Source organism: Anneissia japonica, unplaced genomic scaffold (assembly GCF_011630105.1).
Source record: "Anneissia japonica isolate Jap-2015-1 unplaced genomic scaffold, ASM1163010v1 scaffold69_len1423075_cov170, whole genome shotgun sequence".
NCBI classification, from domain to species: Eukaryota; Metazoa; Echinodermata; class Crinoidea; order Comatulida; family Comatulidae; genus Anneissia; species Anneissia japonica.
The window spans coordinates 1,050,206-1,070,118 of record NW_022748202.1 but is presented as its reverse complement, the minus strand read 5'-3'; the positions used below and the strand labels follow the sequence as shown (position 1 = coordinate 1,070,118).

The window sequence follows — 19,913 nt, the reverse complement described above, 5'->3', positions numbered from 1 at the left end:
ATCGTAATAAACGTCATAGAACTTTAACGGAGTTTCCTGCATCATTTGTTCAGTGTTTTGCGGCAATTCTTTACATATATATATATATATATATATAATCTCAGAGTATTTACTTTTTCCAAGCACTTTCATATAATATCAGCACATAGATTTTGACGTAAATAATTATGTTCGTATTGGGTTGGACTATCCACACTAATTCAAATCAATAGGTACAAACTAACAGATAAAAACGTTAATGGCATTGTTTATCTTTAATTGCAATTATAATATCATGAGCAGTAGTCTGAATTGATGCTTGCCTTCCAGTCCCATGGTCCTCGGTTCAAATCCTATCATGATAAAATGATTCTCACGAACAAAAGAACTCTATGCCACTAAGCCTCGTAATGAGAGTCAGCCTAGTGTATATTATAGAGCAACTTGTGAGTACATTATGTGTGTCTTGTCAAGAGATTGTCACTTAATAAAGTGATAAGTTCGATGTGTGGCATGTATTTGGCTCACGTGCTTAAATTTGAATAAGAAAAAAAAAACCCTGAAGTGTTTTCCTAATTCGTCGATAGCATAAGAACTGGTGCGTATACATAACCTTTTAACAAATTTAAGATAAAATTAACTTAATAAAACAACACATACATTTATCATTAATTATCATTGAAGTTAGTATCCGTAAATCGTATTTACACTATACAATTAATACTAGTTAGGCCAACCAACTTTATTCCCATCAGCATGTTTGCAATAGGGAAACAAGTTAAAGGTTCAATTGACAAAAATGATCTCTACTGCAACATGCTAATTATATTTAATATCCGGTCACAACAGAAGGTCTTTTACTTTAACATAATAAATGTTGTTTTTTTCAAACTTATCAATGATCCACGTAACTTTAGTTGGCGTTTGGAAATGACATGTTTGCTTCCAGTGAAGTACTGTTTCTAATTTACTGAACGGTTCATCAACATTAAAGTGTTAAGACTGCAGGTTAGCTGACAGCAATGGTTGGGGTTGATTGGGTAAACTAACCAAGTCACGTGAATCGAATCTACTTAGAACTTTATTATTCTTTAAAGTATATTGACGCTATATTTGGGCTGAAATACAGACATACAAATTAAATATTTGAATGTCTTTTGTATTAAATGAAGTAGGTGTTTTCGAGAAACAGACGCTTAACCGTTCCTATAATCTTTGCATAGATCAAACTAACTGTTAAAAAATGAGAATTTTCAAAGTGAAAGTCTGTAAATCAATAAAAAATGTTTTTATTCGTATATCATTGACAGACATGTTTATTTGTTTTGTTTTTTTTTTGTTTTGTTTTGTTTTGTTTTTTATCTAATAAAATTTGATTTTGGAAAGGGCTTAACTCTTGATGATTTTTTTAAGCAATTCAAATCAATGTTTACAGTTGTTATGGCTTTCCAAATTGTATTATCCTTACCTAGGCAAGAATATGGTACATAGGCCTTGCCACATTAGGCTAACTTTACGTGGTCCTTTTTTGATTGAAGAAAAAAATTGTGGCTTACCAGATATTTATTATTAATACAATAAAAATATATTTTGTTTTCTAGCAACGGTGTGTCTTGTTTTGTAAACATTTTGCAACGTTTTATAATGTAACTTCTTTAACTTTCACAATACTAGTAGGCCCCAGAATCGAATACGTATTTCTGTACAATGGGATTGGAGCGTGATAATACAAAGGTCAAAGATGATCGTATGATGACGACAAAACATAATATTACACAGCACAACATATGGAAGATGGATTAGAAAACATGTTTCAAATGTAGAATACTTATGTAACTACCGTTCGGAATTTTTCACGTTTCCTGGAATGTATTTGTAAAATAAATTATACGTGAAATCATGAGTAAAAAATTGTCGGAATGTCAGGAATGACCTCATAGTATCATTTCCAGGACCACAATGAAAAACATTTCTTTAAAATGATTGTGTCATCCTGGCTAAAGATATTAGTAAATAAATTTCTATCTGGAAAATAAATTTCCAATCATTGCTACGAATAGATACATTTTTGGAAAAAAAAAAGATCCTCTCGGGTCCGTCGGGTTGTGAATGTTTATGCTTAGAATAGCCTAGTGACATTTCGTAACCACCCGAACGAAAAGACGCTTACGTACTAGTCAATAACATAACATAGGCCTATTATAAATTATGACGCTGTATAAACACAATGCTCACAATTCCTTGATTATACATGCATTATGAAAACATATTCACATCTGTTAATCATAAAATTTTATTAATTTATACATATATGAAAAATGAAAAACGCAACACAATTCTACTAAACTCGTGACGCTGTCGCGTGGGCCCTTGTTTTTTGTTTTGTTTTTTGTTTTGTAATCAAAGAGCGCGCTAAGCGCTCGCCACGCTCTCTCAGACTCAGAGCGCAGGATATTTGAATTCCAATACAAAAAATGCGAGATTGTATACTGTACCGACAATGGATGTTAGGCCGATGCAGAGGCTGTTGGCAGTCCCGATGAGCCCAGACCCAACGCCGAATTCCTCTTTGAACTGGATAAGGAAGAAGCTGAAACATGGTATTGCGCACCCTATGGACAGAAGGGCTATAACATGCATACCAATCAGCACACATCCTTTTCTTAACTTCACTCCCATTCTGAAAAGAAAAACCGTACAAAGAATATTACTTATTTTGTTTATTAAAAAAAAAAATATGCATAATCTTATAATCTTCACATTATTACCATACGTAGGAGCGTGTGGCGCTGCGCAGCGTGTAAAGTGTTGGACTAAAGCGTGAGATCGGGAGTTCGAGAGACCGACGCTCGTCGCATTGCTTGTGTCCTTGGGCAAGACACTTCACTTACGCTTGCCTCTCTCCACCCAGGATTATAAATGGTACCTGGTAGGATGATTTGGCATTGTAAGTATTATGTATCGGCATTAAATTTGTACGTACGACTAGGAATACTCCCTAGGGACAGAAGGAAGTTGCACTATGTGCTGGTTTGACTATGGATCTGATGACCGATAGCAACATCGCCAGCAACTTGTATCCCCTGGCAAAAGGCGCGGTATAAATCTATATTACTATTATTCTATCTTTGTCATTATCATCATCATCATCATCATCATCATCATCACACTACCATTATCATATCACCATCATTATCAGCATCACCATCATCATCCACCATCATTATCACCATCATTATTATCATTCTTATCATTATCATCATCATTTCACTGTACCATCACCTTTTTAACATCACAATCATAGTTATCATCATCATAATCATCGTCATTTGTTATTATTTGGACTTTAAAATTATATTAAGGATCCTGATATTGTGAGTATCCAGCATCATATCCATCATAAGTATGGTCGTTAGTCATTATGATAATTTAAGGCCAACTCAGACAGCGTCGGCCGACGCAGCCCGACCCGATTTATCGTCGGGGACAGTCTTAAGCCGTCGTGAGAAATTTAAACACGTTTAATATTCTACTACGCGACTGCCCCCGACGCACACCATCGCGTCTGCGTTTAACTCACACAGACCCGACGCGACAACAAATCGCGTCGGGCTGCGTCGGCCGACGCTGTCTGAGTTGGCCTTTATAAATACTGTAATTATACTGAAATCACATCATTCGTGATTATTCATCTATGATACATTTATTAACGTTCTTTCTTTATATTATTAGAAACACAGTTTGTATTTTGCCCAAAGCATTGTGATACGTGTTGGATAAATAAGGGTCGGTCGGTCGGGAAAGCCTAGTCCCAATTCTCGAGGGTTCGTTCCCAAGCATCACTAACCCCACTGATGCTAGTTGGTTTTTTAAATGGTTGCTTAACCACAGGTCTCAAATCAACAGTTTTCAAACATCCAATTAGTATTTTGAGCTCCTCTAATTTCACTCTTAGAAATAATGGTTCTTCAGAGGATTTTGGCTGTCCTGTATATGGAACCCTCAGTGTAAAAAGGTTCTTTATTTCAAAGGGTTCTGTAAATAATTTAACGAACCTAAACTAGTTCGAAGGGCCCTTTAGAGAACCTGTTTTTCTCCTTTTTCGAACCTTTAAAGGTGCCAGGGGTTCCATATACAGGACAACTGAAGAAACCCTTAAGCACTCCTTTTTTTTCTAAGAGTGACAGGTCTAAAATCAACAGTTTTCAAACATCCAATTAGTATTTTGAGCTCCTCTAATTATGGTATTACGCCTACATACAGTACTGTATACATACGGTAGCTAAACAATTAATAAAGAAAGCTTATATACGTACAGTTAGTATTCATGTTATTTTTATTTTTTGTAGTATACGACAAAAATATTGATTGGAAAATAAAATTGAAATTGAAATAAATTGAAAAATTGATTTTAGATTTTCGAGTTGAGTCGGTCGGGCTTGTGAGACATTTTTTTACCTTATTAAAATATTGTATCTAGGAGCCTATATTTAGTTAATAATTTTACAATAGGCCTTCTTGCTCTTGCACAATATATTCACTCTGAATAAAATAAATACAATTTACTGTATTTTTTTTTTAATAATTAAAATTCAGTGCAACATAACAGATTAGAGGATCAGAACGTGGTTTTGCTTATTGGTGTGCCATACGAGAAGGCAGCGGTCAACAATTATGAAGGCCTATCGATTATGAAACCTTATTATGCAGTACTGTAAGTACTGTACTTATAAATAAAAGTCCTTGCTATATTATTATAACTAAGACGCTGACCAATTGGAAGAATTGGTCAAGTCTGTTTGACCATGTGGAAAAGACATGCGATGAATGGCCATATTGAAGTCACGCAAAGAGTCAGAATCGTTTTTTGTTTTTTTTAAATAAGAATAACGTTATCTGTTGTTATTTTATTAAACCTTTCAAATTTAATAGTTGAGTCTAAAATACATGTTTTGATAATAGACACATGATATACAATTTATAAGAGTAAAATCAAACAATGATGAATAGAAAAAAAAACTGTACTCTTTTTTTGGTGGAAATTTGATTTGAACAAAATAAGAATATTGAGATTGCCAATTGACAATAAATATTTTAAAAAAAACCAAAAAACACCTCTGAGCCTGGACAAAATCTTACTGGTTCTTTAAAAAAAGTGTACTTGAACAAAATGTATCTTTCACTTAACTAGTAATTCAATTTGAATTTAGTTAATAAAAATTCAAATAGGGCCTAATAAAAATGTGAATTGGTTAATCTGTACCAGATCGAAGAGTAAATCTGTTTTTAATGATTTACAGCACTTACACGACGATAATTCTTTATACATTTGTATTTTGTTTCAATTAGTAACTTCCATAAATATTAAGAAATTTAATGTTCGAGAAATCAGTTTTGTCTGGCAGTAGGCCTAGTCCCAGAGCTGATCAGACCTCCTTGATCAGACATGTTGCAATAAACCCATTGATCGATGATTCTCAATGCAAATCAGATCCTGAGTATGTACTGGAAGTGCAAAACCAATAATGAATCGATATGTAATCCATTATTATTTGTGTTAGGCTAGTTTATACCTTCTTCCGCCATTACATTACCATGGACCGCCGGTACACATAGGCCTACCGACTAAATGTAACTAATGTGGACATAAGCCTAAGGCCTAATCACACCATCTTAACGGATCACTCGATAGCACATACGAAGACGTTTAGATGGTTGAGTCTACAACAATAAAAGCCCCAGTCAAGTATAATAATACTCTATAATACCGCGCTTACAATCAGATTTATACGACGATTGGATGATTTTCGTCTCTAGGCCTTAAAATCTCCAACGGAACGCAAGTCAGGCCTAATGTAATACCCAAAAGCGGGAGGCCTATATGATATGTCGGGAGTTCAATATAGCACTTCCCTGTTCTCAAAACAATACCACTAAAAAGCCATACTTACACGGTAATCTCATAGAGCTATAAAAAGTATGTGGACGTATAGTCTATCTATATATTTGAACTCATCGATGCTTATAAACAAAATAGACGCATGCTTCTCACCAGTTCCATGTAGCTTATGACAATAATAGGTCTAACCTTTGTCCGAAAAAAGAATATCCAGTCAAAACCCAAGAAACGTTAATGTATTTTTCAACCTTGGGTCGAAGTTCTTGGCAACAAATAAGAGTCCTCCACTGGAGGACAATGTAAATCTCGTTCAATGTGCCATTGCGCAATAGCAATCAGCCAATAAGACTGTACATGGCTCTGGGTATCCGTAATTTATTGCCTATTCAGTTGTGTTACCGTACGGTTTCTTTGTGTTACATTTTTAGGTCAATAAATATGGGCCCTTTGTGTATTTTCGTGACAAAGACTATTTGCTGTTGCTTATACCTCCATGCTTATGTTTAGCCAAGAGCCAAGCGAGTATACCACCTTTCCTTTTCTCTCTTCTTTTTTTTTTTTATTTTTTTTTATTTTTTATTTTTTTTACAATAATTTTGGTTTATTTCACAGCCAGTTGACATCATTAACAACTAACTATGGAAACAAACTTTGTTCCAAATCACAAAAGGGATCTTCCTATGCTACTGTTTTGTCGGGGTAGGGGGCGGTGCGTTATCCTCAAGAGAATATTCACTGATGTTTGATATCGGGGTTGGGTTTGGCCTGGTTTGCTGGGGTAGACAGACGTCAGCGCTTTCTATTACAGTAATTTTTGAAGAGATTATTTTGGAAAGGTGAGCAATGACACAGGCGTTTTGTATTATGACAGGTCGGCTAAAATTATCACCTTGTTAATCCAGGATCGATATCAGGTATCGTGCGTACTAATTTTCAATCGTTCAGAAACAAGAATAGCTATGCACCCTGGGCCCACAATGGACCTTTCCGCTAAGCCTCGCCTTTTGGATACAGTTGCTAAGGTTCCACTCAAAAAGCGTAAATGTACGTTTGATTGACCTTCTGGACAGGTCCATTTTCGGAGCGATAGGTAATTTGTATAATGGAAAAGTTGCATGTCTGTGAAAAAAACCTGGGAAACTCCTAAATCAAAATAATTATTGTAGGCCTATTCTGCCCTTATACATGACGTGTGTGTGAATGGGACCATGTTCTGATTCACCTTTACCTATCAAACGAAAATAATACAGTACCGGTAATCCTTATACAAGGTCAATACCCTTGCCACTGTTAACCGTTATACACCATGGGACCATGTTCTGATTTAAACAAAAATTATATTTTTATGAATTCGCAGCATAATTTTTACCTATCAAACGAAAATAATAATCCTTTAAATACAAGGTCAATACCCTTGCCACTGTTAACCGTTATACACCAGTAGGCCTATTAGCATACAATAGACAATTTTAACCGTGGAGGAAATAACTAGCGGGAACATAACAAAGCAACACCAAATGAAACTGCAATGACATGCGTATACAAACACCTGGTTGGCTTATTAGTTACACGTGAACACAGTTAATCATGATCGTATTTGTCAACAATGTCATGTGATTTGAACCGTTGTTGCATCAAAATAGCAACAATAGGCCTAAATGGAAAATACCCATACTGTAATAGACAATGAGTTAACCAGGATTTCCCCAGAAGGGTTTGTTTGGGGAATATTACTCGGAAACTAAATTTAGCCTGGGACTGGGGGAAGGACAGAGGGGGTACCCTTAAGTTCTAGTAGGGATTGGAAATATGTTTATAATTGGTTAATCGCATAATCCGTAAATACTATAGCCTCTGTTGTTTTTTTTTTTCAATTAAGGCATATTATTTTTCATCACATTTTTACGAGTAAAAAACAATTTATGAATATAGGTAGGTAGACCTACTTATGATGAGGTCTATATTTCTGGGGTGCTTCATTTTTCAGTTTATCGATTTGTTTATTCCATCATGGAAACATTTTTTGTATATGAATATATTATTTTACAGAATCCAATACTGTGGAGTGGATTGAGTAACCCACCGTACTCTCCATTATCTGCATGGCAAAAAGGACAGATGGTCCACATGTATCCTTAGGCCCCCTGGACTCTTTGAAACGACTTTTAATCACTGTGAATTGATCAAATTATCACTTATCAGTGGTGCATATAAAACATAAACTTTTGTAAGAACACATAACACTATGAGGCTGAAATTGCTTTAAAAATTGCTTCAAAAATAAGAACAAACTGAGGCTGAGGTAAAATATCAAATGAGGTTTTATGAAAGTTAAAATAAAAAAAAACAACAACAACAAATCAACTTAGTCTGAGTAGGCCTACAGTATTATGCCAAATAAAAGAAATTACTACTTTCTCGTCCCCTCTCGCATCCAATTTATTTCCTTTATTTTACGAAATGTATGAACATCTGGCTAACTCACATCAGTAAAATTTTTCTCTCGATCGTTCGTGGTTGGGGGTACATATGTTATGAATTATGTCTAGTACATTTTTAATTTGCTTTCAATGTGTCTACCATGGTAAATGTGAGAAAGCAGTGCTGTTTCCAATCGACCATCTTGGATTTGCCCTCATTCTCCTTTTTTCAAAATATTAGGACGAGAAACTACTCTTTTTTTTACTTGGCCTTCATTAATGTTTAAAAAGGTTGTATCAACATTATATCTACTTTATTAATGTCAACAGATGCGATATAATCTGAAAGTCCATCAGGAAATGACAAAAAATTACTCAGCTAAGCGAGTTTTACTTCAAGTGCGAGTTGCAAAATTTTCCAACTCGCTCGCAACTCGCATTTTCCAACTCGCAACTCGCATCTCACATTTTCCAACTCGCAACTCGCACAAAAAAAAACCCCAGCTAAGCATGTACTGAAATTCATAATTTCCCTCATACAAGCCGTTCTCATGCAGTACTAGCGTCCCGTATCTTTCTGCCAACAAGAGAGTCACTGGTTTACGGTGGTGTAAAATACGAACAATAATAAGAACATTGTGAGCCTGAAGTAGGCCAAAAATAAGAACACTGAGCCTTTTACTGGTTCTTATATAAAAAAAAAAAAGTGTAGGTAATAAACATACATCAATCACGTTTGCCAGCTTACCATTAAAGGGGACCATTAATCATTTCAAATATCTGTCATTACAATTCACTTTAACAGCAAATTAAAGTACTGTAACAATCTATTTGAAAAGCCCTACCGAAAGTGGCTCTGGGTCTAGGATACACGTGAAGTGGTGGAGGGGCGGAGTCGGAGGGGAGTTGTGAGCCGTATAAGACCGCTTATTATTATATTTCTCTTTAGTTGGATTTTCATGGATCACTTTCGGATTACACGGATCATTGTAGGCCTAACGTACAAACACGTGTGCACATAAGCGGTTAATACACGACAAGTACCCGTTTGATATTAAAATATTAGAATACTGCATTTAGTGTAATCCTTATTTTTGTCTCGTTTGTACAAGAATGCCCTGTAAGTCGTATATTTGGAAGGAATTTGTTGAAATTTTGCTCTTGGGCTGAGCTAGAGGACTGAAGTACTACAATAATGTACCATCTTTCGGAAGAGATGTTTAAGACGCTGATCCTGTACTGGTTTATGGACCTGGTGAGGGGTGGGGGTGCTGCAAGTTAGAATGGGGAACTACGGTACGTTCTTATTCCTATGAAATCTCAACAGTGATTTTTATTTTTACTTCATAGCAGCAGAACTAATATGTTGCTATGTGTCGTGTCCGTCAGCATCCCTTCCCGCCAAACCCACCCCCACCCCCGATCACCAGGTCTGAGTCCGGATGTCTTCGGAAAAGAGCAGGAGAAACAGGTTTTCCCCCGTGTACTGCCCAATTCGCCGCCAGAAGAACCCCACGGATTTACATCCAAATATCATGCAAAGCTTCATACAGTATTAGTATGCCCGCAGAATTTACGTTTGTTTTGTTGATGTGCAATCAAAAGATTATATGACAAGATACAGAAATACAGATCATTTTAAATAAACATTAATGAACATGACACACTAAAGGAACCTTAAGGCCTATGATTCAATTTCCTTAACGACATTGGTGTAGGGTAAAATACCTTGACATCATAGTCTGGAGTACTGGGAAATCATTAAAAGATTATAGACCTAGGTTAAATCTTGGCGTATGGATACAGCGTAGGCCTACTTTTTGAGAAGGGATTTACAATTGTTTGACCTACAGAACAATCCACAGGGTCAACAAAACAGAAAAACGTGACATACATCATTTGAAATTCAGATCGGCCTATAGTTGTATGGTCGATGAGTCATGAAGTTTACATCGCCCCCCCCCCCCCCACCATGGATAGGTTTACTGGGTTGTGACTAACGTGAGCAACAGGGACAAATTCATAATGCTGATAAGCATACATAAATTGTCTCATTACCAGAAAATTGTCTGAGACAATGCATCATATTCATAATACGTAACAAAAGGACAGACTATGCCATACTAATTCCGTGATTAGGCCTACAGCCCCTCCGAATAGAATTCAAAGACCTTTTCACACAGAAGTACTGGGTCTGGTCTAACTTATGTCACAAAGATAGACTTCTGTAATTTAATCCTATTCTTGGGCCATAGAACAGCATGATTATCCTTGTTAGATCATGTTAGACCATACCATGAAGGTATAAAATATTCCTTCATCCGTGGTTAGACACAGCTTTATTTGAAGCTAAACAAAAAAAAATGTTACTGTACAAGAAGGTATTGACTATTTAATACTGATTTACCTCATAGAATAGCTACCCACAGGCTTTGGAGTAGAGTTGAATAGCTTGGTGGTTAAAAAGATGAGCAATTCCCGGGCCCTGGTTTAAATTCCTTTTAAATAGCAGGTTATTTTCACACCCCATTCATATAGGCCTACATCATTATTACTTCGAATAAACGCCTCGCAGTTAATAACACCACTCTGGATCGGAGCCTCATTTCGAATAACCTCCTTCGAATAAACGCCCAGAGGCGTTTATTTTTTTCATCGTTTAAACGCCCCCTAAATGACTAAACAAATTTAACGGAAGGAATAACATTCCCAATACAATCTATTAATGTTTTATTTTTCACTAGAATTACATTTTTTCTAAACTGGTTGGGATCAATAAGTCTTTATGATCATGCATCACATTTTGACGGTAACTTGTGTTGTGTAATTCCACATATACAATGAAATTAAGGGGCATTTATTTGAGTATAGACACCATATCCACTTTACACCAAATAAAGAAAAAAATTATAAAATAAAATAAACCCCTCCTCTAATAAAAGCTCCCTCAAAAACCCTTCTCAAGCATAAACGGGGCGTGTATTTGAATTACGGTAGATGCTGGTGAGACTGGTTGTGCATCACTGCATTCACCTATTATTTTCCTTGGAACCTTTCACACGGACACAATGCTCGGTCTAACCTGCCATATTATATCCAGGACTACAAATAATTCAGCTCACCGTCTTTCCTCAGTAGATCGACCATAGTTTTGTTGCGCCTTATTTATACCTTGGCTGCTAGCATAAGCTGGAAAGCATTGAAATAGCTATAGGCCTAGACCATCATGAAATAGCTGCTAGCATAAAATAGCTATAGAAAGCATTGAAGTACAGTAGCCAGAATGCTGCTAGAAGATCTATATAAAGCATTAAAATAGCTATAGAAGGCTGCTGCTGGCATAAAGTACAGTAGATATAGAAAGCATTGAGATAGCACCATAATCTCCTACTATAGCATAAAATAGCAACAGAACGCATGTTATCCTCAATTGAATGTTACTGTCTTGTATTGGTGGGTGGGGATTTCGCGGGTGATTGGAAGACTCATTGTGATGCACCAGCAGACAGTTAGCTGTTTTCTGTCTCTGTGACTCCCAGATTGTTTTCACCTTTTGGTGTTATAATTTATGGTTGTTTTTCAGATTCAAGGTAGCGCTGTCCCTTCTTTCTTTTCAGCTGGTGGGTAATTGTGGTCTCTTCTTGATCCTGAGACCCCCACTCACCATATGATTCTCTGAAGGAATATATTTTTTTTAATTATTTATTCATACTTTTTATATTTCTGAATTGCACGTAGGCCTACTACTGTTTTTGCCTATCGGATCAATCAAGGAGGTATTAAAATTAATCACCACTAATTTCAAGTTTACCATGTTGTTAAAGTGGCAATATAGGCGTGTCGTATTGTATCGTTAACAGCATTTGACGAGCACGAAATTGCTTCTTGCAAAATGTATCTATTGAAAGCATGGAAAATAATAGTTATAGACCAGCATAGAATAACACCCTGACCTTTTAAAGGTTGGTTCATGGACGTGAAAGCGGCTTGCCGCTTAGTGTGCTATACACCAAACAGCTGATCTCACTCATATGGATAATATTCATAACAAACACTAGCCTACATCATGCATGAATCTTCCTATCGTCTGCTGAAATTGATGAATACATAACTTGAATTAAAGCTGGTTAGTACTTACCTATTAAGCATGGTCCTCTTTGACAAAAACCGACTTAAAACGCATTACGGTAACTGGTGTATCTAAAAAAGACATCATCTCTATCTGCGATGCAGCATATACGAACAATAACATGACCTTGTAATGTATTATTTTAGTGTCACAGAGCAGCCGCACCACTGTAATTGCGGGAGGAGGAAATAATCATTTCATAATTTCAAACCAATTTATGAAGTGCGCCGTCGCGAATACGAGTAGATGGTTCAACCAACTGGATATAATAATCTCTCTGCATGAGAAAATGTGAATTTCAGCTTTGATTTAAGTTTTAAATATCCGCAACTTTAGCGCGCAATGTTCAGAATAATTATAATATTCTGTCTCTATCGCGCCGTCTCCGTTGTTACGCGTCAGGATGCCTGCAAAATCATGAAGCACACGACCGGGCCTACATCAATATAGGCAGTTTTCGGCAGACGACTTTAACGTTAATTTCGGCGGACGACTTTAACGTTAACTTCGTCCGCCGAAAACTACCTAATGCACATTACCGGTATTGCTGACTACGACGACTACTACTACTGCTACATTAGAAAAATATTATAAAAAATCGTTTATTTTCCAAAATTCACTGTTCGCATCGGCCCCGGAGCAAAAACAAGTGATAGGCCTACTTGAGTATGGAAAAATAACAAATGAACAATATTAAATTACTTCTTTAGATTTATATAGGCCTGCCCTGTGCATAATACAACATCGACTAGATTCAATTTTAAAATTGATCATTATTCTAGCCCCAAAACCTAGACTAGGAAAACCGGAATGGAACGTTGTCCGTTTTACTTCTAGGAGTTATCGTGTAGGCCTATAGTCGAGTACATGGTATTTATTTTCATGAATATCTGCTGTATCTAGAGAAACCCAACGGCGGCGGAAGCGGGGCCATCCCCTCCCACTTTTTCTACTCCGCCCCACTCCCCGCTTTTGTGACTGTTCCGGCACCAGCGACAAACATTTTACGAACATTATTATTATTATTATTATTCATATTATTATTATTATTATTATTATTATTATTATTATTATTATTATTATTATTATTATTTGTGAGACCTTGGAAACAAAATAATTTGATCTATTTTAAAGTTAACGAAGTCAAAAAGTCAAATTAAGACTCATAAACAGTCTAACAATATTATATCAGGCTACACCCCTGAATTTGTACATCCCACACCCAGCCTCAACCATGTAATATATTAAGTCTGAAAATTCTATTTCCAGCATTTAAAGCTGCTCCATCATTAATATTTTTTCGCATCACCAGCCATGGTGGGGCCGAGGTGGGTATTGACACGCCTGGTGTACTCATTCCTCTCTATTTCCCCACAAAATGCACAAAAACGTATTTGATCTATAGTAGACGACCTGACTAAGATTTGTATGCACTTCATTTAGGAGAGAATTTCTCAACTGTAATAGACTAATATGAACCCTAGGAATAACATAGGACGTGTGCCAAAATCTCTATCCGGGACGAACAGCCCGAAAATGACCACGCCCCTTTTTATAGGGTAGGGGGTATTTTGAAATTAAGCTAGACGGTATAAGAAAATAGCAAATGAAGCGGTTTTTGTTCTAAATGAGCACACGTGACAAGGTGATTAAATTCATAAATTTACGTTTCAGTCACATTTTCCGTTCATATGCAAATTAGCTTGAATATGCAAATTAGAAGTGAAAAAATAGGCTTCCCATGTGCTGAGAACCGCTGGTCGTAGCGAGTTGCTTTCTTTTTAAAATTGTTCGGACCATGCATATTTCTATTTGTTTAAATGTGAGATTTGCTTCAAAAATGACCGGAAATTCCATATTTGACCTTTGACCCTATTTACAAGTTTTCCCTATTCTCATGTCTACTGACTAAAAACGTGGTTTTGGTCTCAAATTATTCATATATAATTAGTTTTACTCACTTTTGGGTCAAATTTTTTAAGGTACCTAGACTACATTTTTGACCTTTGACCTGGCAGGTCACTTTAGTTGTGTGTATCCTCATAATAATACGGTAGGTCAAATATATTGACTTTGATGTCATATTGCTTAGCTGAGTTGTGATTTTATCAGAAATTAACAATAAATTGTATTTCCATCAATCAGCAGCATTTACTCAATTCACAACTGACGATGATAAACCTACCAATATAATTTTTAAAATATAAAATGTAAACCAATGAAATAGATACCAACATGTCCATGGTGGTCCCATGCTTTGGCTATCCACAGCCCAAAGTAAATAAAAACAAAAACTGAAGTTATTAAAGAAAATAGCCAGTGGCTGATATCTGGCAGAGTTACTTTACATAGGTAGTAACAGGTACAGTAGTTATTTCTCAATAGGAACCGGTAGGATTAATAGTAAGAAACAGCCATACGCTGAAATCAAGCAGTCACTGAATATGTAGGTAGGTGTGAATAGGGACTAGTGTAATGGTACAAAATCATCTATAGTATACAAATTAACTTTATTCTCATCTTTTACCCTAAAGCAGTAACATTCCTCTGTATCTTAATCTATTATTAGCATTTTTCTAACAGTATTAAAAAACAGAACCATAAGCCTTTTAAATTTAGTATTTCGAAAATTTTGCTGAGAGTCGAGGCAGGTTTTATTCTTGAAAAACAAGTTTGATGTGTATGTATGATTAGCTATAGTGACACTTAAAAATTTATTTTCTGGACACGAAATTTATTTTCTTGACACGAATTTTATTTTTCTTACATAATATTAATTTACTTTACATAAACCTTTACCTTTTTAACATTCAGAAGTTTAAAATTATATTTTCTTTAAACGAATGGCTTATAAGTGTTATACATTATTCCAATATTAATTTGTAATTTTAATATTTTCGATGTATTTTAATAAACTTCAATGTGTTCTGCAATTTAGATTAATCTTTTCATCTCTTTTGTAAATAAGTCTCTTTAAACTTTTTATTAACATGCAATTTATAAATATAAGAGAAATATTTTATTTTTATCTTTTCAATGAGTTTGTTTTACAGTATATTCTATGTTTAGTTCTACTGTTCCTTAATATCTTGCGTTTGCAGGAATCAATGTGATATTTATTAATTCAGTGATTAGAATTTCACTAGGTTTATATTTTACAGTTTTACAATTCCTTATTTCCGCATTTCAAATGAATACGTCCTTTAAAAGTAACAAAATAATCGGCTATGGAACTATATTTATCATAGCATTGTTTACCAACTCTATGATATGGACAATTTTTATTTTTCTATGCTGAGAGTATTTTGAATATATTTCTTTAAAGTATTTTGAGGTATTTTTTCTAATTATTATTTGTTTGGATTATTTTTGTTATATTCTTTCTGTTTTGATTGTATCCGAGGATATCATAGACCTTACTATATATTTTAAAATGTAAAAATAGGTATTAGGCCTATGAATACAATTTCTATTTTTGCGGTATAATAACTCGCTTTTAATTTTTGCACCCATCATCGCCATCATCATCATCATCATTATCATCATCATTGTCGTCAACTTCGCCAACATCATCACCATCAGTATGTCTGTCAATATAATCATAATCACAACATAGTCAATATCATCACCCTTTGTAGCATCATAATCACCTCCACCATCATCCTCACTTTGATTTTCATCATCACTACCATACCGTAGTCACTATCATCGACATTCAGCTCATAGTTGTCTTCACCAACATCAATACCATCACTACGGTTGCCAAAATAATCATAATCACTACCATAACTACTATCAACAACATTTGTAGCATCCTAATAACATATACCATCATCCTCACTTTGATCACCATCATCAATATCATAGTCACTATTATCAATATCCATCGTAGTTATCATTTTTGTTATTATTATCATCACCAACAGCAGCATCCTCATCATCACCACTGATACTTTGCATAATCCATCAATATTGTTTATTATCTTCTAAACATTATCACCATCAACAGTATCATCATCATCCTCATCACCAACGTCATCATGGTCGTCTTCACCATTGTAACCAGTTTAAATTATGATTTTACCCCTCTGAAATTATCAAAATTTTCGGGTCGTAGTATATCTATAATCAGTTTTTTCTTGCTGTTGTTGTTTTGTATCTGCTCCACTACCAGCATACAATATAAATTTAAATAATGAGTGAGAGGCATACAATTTGATTTCAGCAATACGCAAGAATAGATTTTCATTTATTTTTGTTTGTAGCAAACTAATAATATACATATCGTCATAAAATTTACATTAATTTACAAATTCATAAATTAAGAGTTTTTAGCTTAGCAAACGCTCTTCAAATAATAGAAATTACATCATTGGGAAGCGCATCGATATATTTATTGGTAACTTTAGACGTGAAATATCTCTACATCCTCGTTTTTAATGTTATATTGAATCTCTTTCAACAACATTAGCCTTTGTTTCATTGTTTTCATAAAGAAATGTATGTCTTGTGATTTAAGATATGCTTGAACCTTTTTGTTTATAAATTCTGAACCTCTATCTGTATGAAATTTTAAAGGCTTCCTTTTGCCTGATAAAAGTTTCTTCATAGCATCCAACATTGTATCGGAAGATTTGTTCTTAATAAGGATAGCCCACGCATATTTCGATAATACATCGGTACATGTAATGAGAAATCTATATTGTTTACTGTAGCGTTGTAGTGTTGTTAAATCCACGAAATCCAATTCCCATTGCTCATCTATCGCTGTTACATAATAATAATAATAATAATAATAATAATAATAATAATAATAATAATAATAATAGTAATACATTGTATATTTAAGAGCTCTAGGCATTTAAAAGTTTATCAAATAAATTAATATCAAATAGTCATACAATTTTGTTTTAGAAGCAAATATCTTTTCATTTATTTTGTTTCTATCAAACAAATAATATACATATCATCATAGAATCTACATTAATTTACAACTTCGTGAATTCAGTGTTAGCTTAGCAAATATTCTTCAACTAATTTCTTAAATTTCGTTTTGGTATGGTCGATTAATGCTATAACGCTTCCCACTTTGAGCAAAATTGTATGAAGTTGTTTGATCTGTCATGTACTCTCAAATCTATCGGATTTTCATTATTCGTCATGCCATGGTCAGGCCTCAACGTGTTTGGAGCCATCTTTTTGAAAATCCCGCTTCTGTTAATGCACTACTATAGGAAATTGTGTAGAAAAAAAAATCGCCTTTTGGAATAGGAATTTACATTACATTTGAATAGGAATTTACATTACTATATACTATTTGTGAAAACAGGATGAGATCACTCAAAGTAAGTTTTATATTATAATTATTATTATTATTAGTTTTATTATTATTATTATTTAACATCATGACAATCTCAACAGTTCTTTTCAGAACTAATTAGAAAGGAGTATTATTATTAACATACGCCTACCCTCATTATGCTAATTACGGGATTAATAATATTGATAAGAAAAAATTAATATAGACCTATCCTCAATTATTATACGGTAATTACTAATATAGGCCTACCATCATTATGCTAATTAGGGGAATAATAATAAATATAGACCTACCCCCCGTATTACCCTCATATGCTAATTATGGATTAATAATATTATTAAAATTAATATAGACCTACCCTTATAATGCTAATTAAAGGATTAATAATATTGATAAAATAAATTCAGACCTACCCTTATTATGCTAATTAATGGATTAAAAGTATTAATATTATTATTAATATAGGCCTACCCTCATTACCCTCATATGCTAATTAAAGGATTAATAATTGATAAAATTTGATTACTACCAGCTTATTAATTTCAAGGTGAAATTTCCTTAAGTGTCACTATAACTAATTGTATGGATGGATACTGTAAAATGTGTGACATATTCAAACACAAATGACTTATTAATGAATAGTTTTTAAATGGTATTAAAAGTCCTTGCATTTAAAAATTCAGGGCTTTAAAATGCTACATTAGTGTGTGCGCTTACTAAATGTCCACAAGAAATATCTGAAAGGCAAAAAGGTTGAACACTGAAACGACTACAAGAAAAGTCTTATACTTCAGCAATCGTAAGCAAAGTTTTAATTATTCTTAACTGATTTTTATTTATTATTATCGTACAATGCACTCATTCTCTAATTGAGATCACTAAAACTCTGAGACTCCTTATCCTCCTCTACATTGTTCCAAAGAACCAAATAACAATCTTCCGTCTATTAACACTAAGCTAGCCCTGTAAGTGGAGACCAAACCCCACATTTTTAGGTCCTAAATGTAATCTCAAATTGAAGTGCGAACTGTTTCTTAATCAGAGAAAAAGGCAGTAAAACCGAAAAAGTCTGGTTTGTTCATGATTAGCATCTAATCATTAAAAATGTAGCAATAATTTTATTATTATTAAATTTATTCATAAATATGACAATGAATGGATAGATGGAAGTAATTTGGATAGCCTACAGTACAAGCTATACTGAAGGTTGCATTAATCATAATGTGCTTTATGTCATATTAGTGAACTGGAAAAAATTTTAACTGCATCCGGCTTGATTTACATGGCTGTAGTGTACGTCAGCAGACCCAAGATATCCAAACATTAATTTAGAGTGCCCGGCTTTAAAAATTATTAACAGAAAATCTTGTTGAATAGTTGTGAATAGATGAACTTGGAATAAATGTGCTTAAGTGAGAGAGCAAAGTATTTGTAAATAATTTGTACATGAACATGGCCATCTGTGGTTAGGCCTATACATGTTATACATGACCATGGTCATCTGTAGTATATGCATACCATAAATAATAAGAACGTTGCAAAACTGTGGTACCTCATATCTAAAAAAAAATGTAGAGCTATTTGTGTCATATTTATCAGTACCGGTACAAGTTTTTTAATGCAATAAAGAATCCGAATATTATTATTATTAAGCATAGTTCTCAGGTCTCCGAGATCGCCCAGGAGTCTCCGGGAATTTTGGTCAATCTCCCGGTCTCTGGGAAACTCCACATTTTGTCCAGAAATTAGAGTTTCTCATGGATTTCGCCAGGATTTAATCCAATTTTCACAGGACTTAGATGAAGCTAAATTTTCCAATTCGTATGCAGTAAATTCGGCAGACATAAGGTTTATTGAACACTCTGGGTGGAAATGACGTAACAACAGTGTCCCATATCTGCTCAAGCATCTTAATTCATAGTAAACATGGCAATAAATTTTGTACACAATTTGTGCTTGTACACGCGGTTTAGCTAGTACACGACGTTGCAAATCTCTGTCTGACCTGCACGACAAATTCCCCAGGAACTGTACTGGCGAGGCGAATGGCCGAGCGGTTAGCAGGGGCGCCGCAAGCTATAGCCATAATATCGGCGCTGGTTCGAACGGCACGCTCGCCTATGGTTCTGGTGGTAGAACAAGTCTTCTCGGATAAGGACTATAAAC

The 19,913-nt window shown here is 34.6% G+C and overlaps 2 protein-coding genes and 1 long non-coding RNA gene across 5 annotated transcripts in view; 1 reads left to right on the top strand and 2 right to left on the bottom strand.

Moving 5' to 3' along the window:
- LOC117120742 (monocarboxylate transporter 6-like) overlaps nucleotides 1-12,559 on the bottom strand; it is a 16,701-nt gene extending 4,142 nt beyond the window's left edge. The window contains exons 1-2 of one of the 3 annotated variants that reach the window (XM_033265818.1): nucleotides 12,437-12,559; nucleotides 2,475-2,659 (exon numbers count right to left, since the gene is read on the bottom strand). In XM_033265818.1, the coding sequence (XP_033121709.1) occupies nucleotides 2,475-2,659; nucleotides 12,437-12,447 (196 nt within the window). In that variant the 5' untranslated portion in view covers nucleotides 12,448-12,559. The other 2 variants (XM_033265819.1, XM_033265820.1) reach the window with 2 other exon arrangements.
- A 4,638-nt stretch (nucleotides 12,560-17,197) lies between these two features.
- The window catches only part of LOC117120728, a 7,206-nt gene continuing 4,490 nt past the window's right edge, over nucleotides 17,198-19,913 (top strand). The window contains exon 1 of the long non-coding RNA XR_004447411.1: nucleotides 17,198-18,546. This is a non-coding gene — a long non-coding RNA (uncharacterized LOC117120728). The remainder of the gene's footprint in view (nucleotides 18,547-19,913) is intronic.
- Nucleotides 17,635-19,913, bottom strand: part of LOC117120727 (monocarboxylate transporter 14-like) — an 8,905-nt gene continuing 6,626 nt past the window's right edge. The window contains exon 6 of the mRNA XM_033265794.1: nucleotides 17,635-17,655. Coding sequence (XP_033121685.1) covers nucleotides 17,653-17,655 — 3 coding nt within the window. The 3' untranslated portion in view covers nucleotides 17,635-17,652. The remainder of the gene's footprint in view (nucleotides 17,656-19,913) is intronic.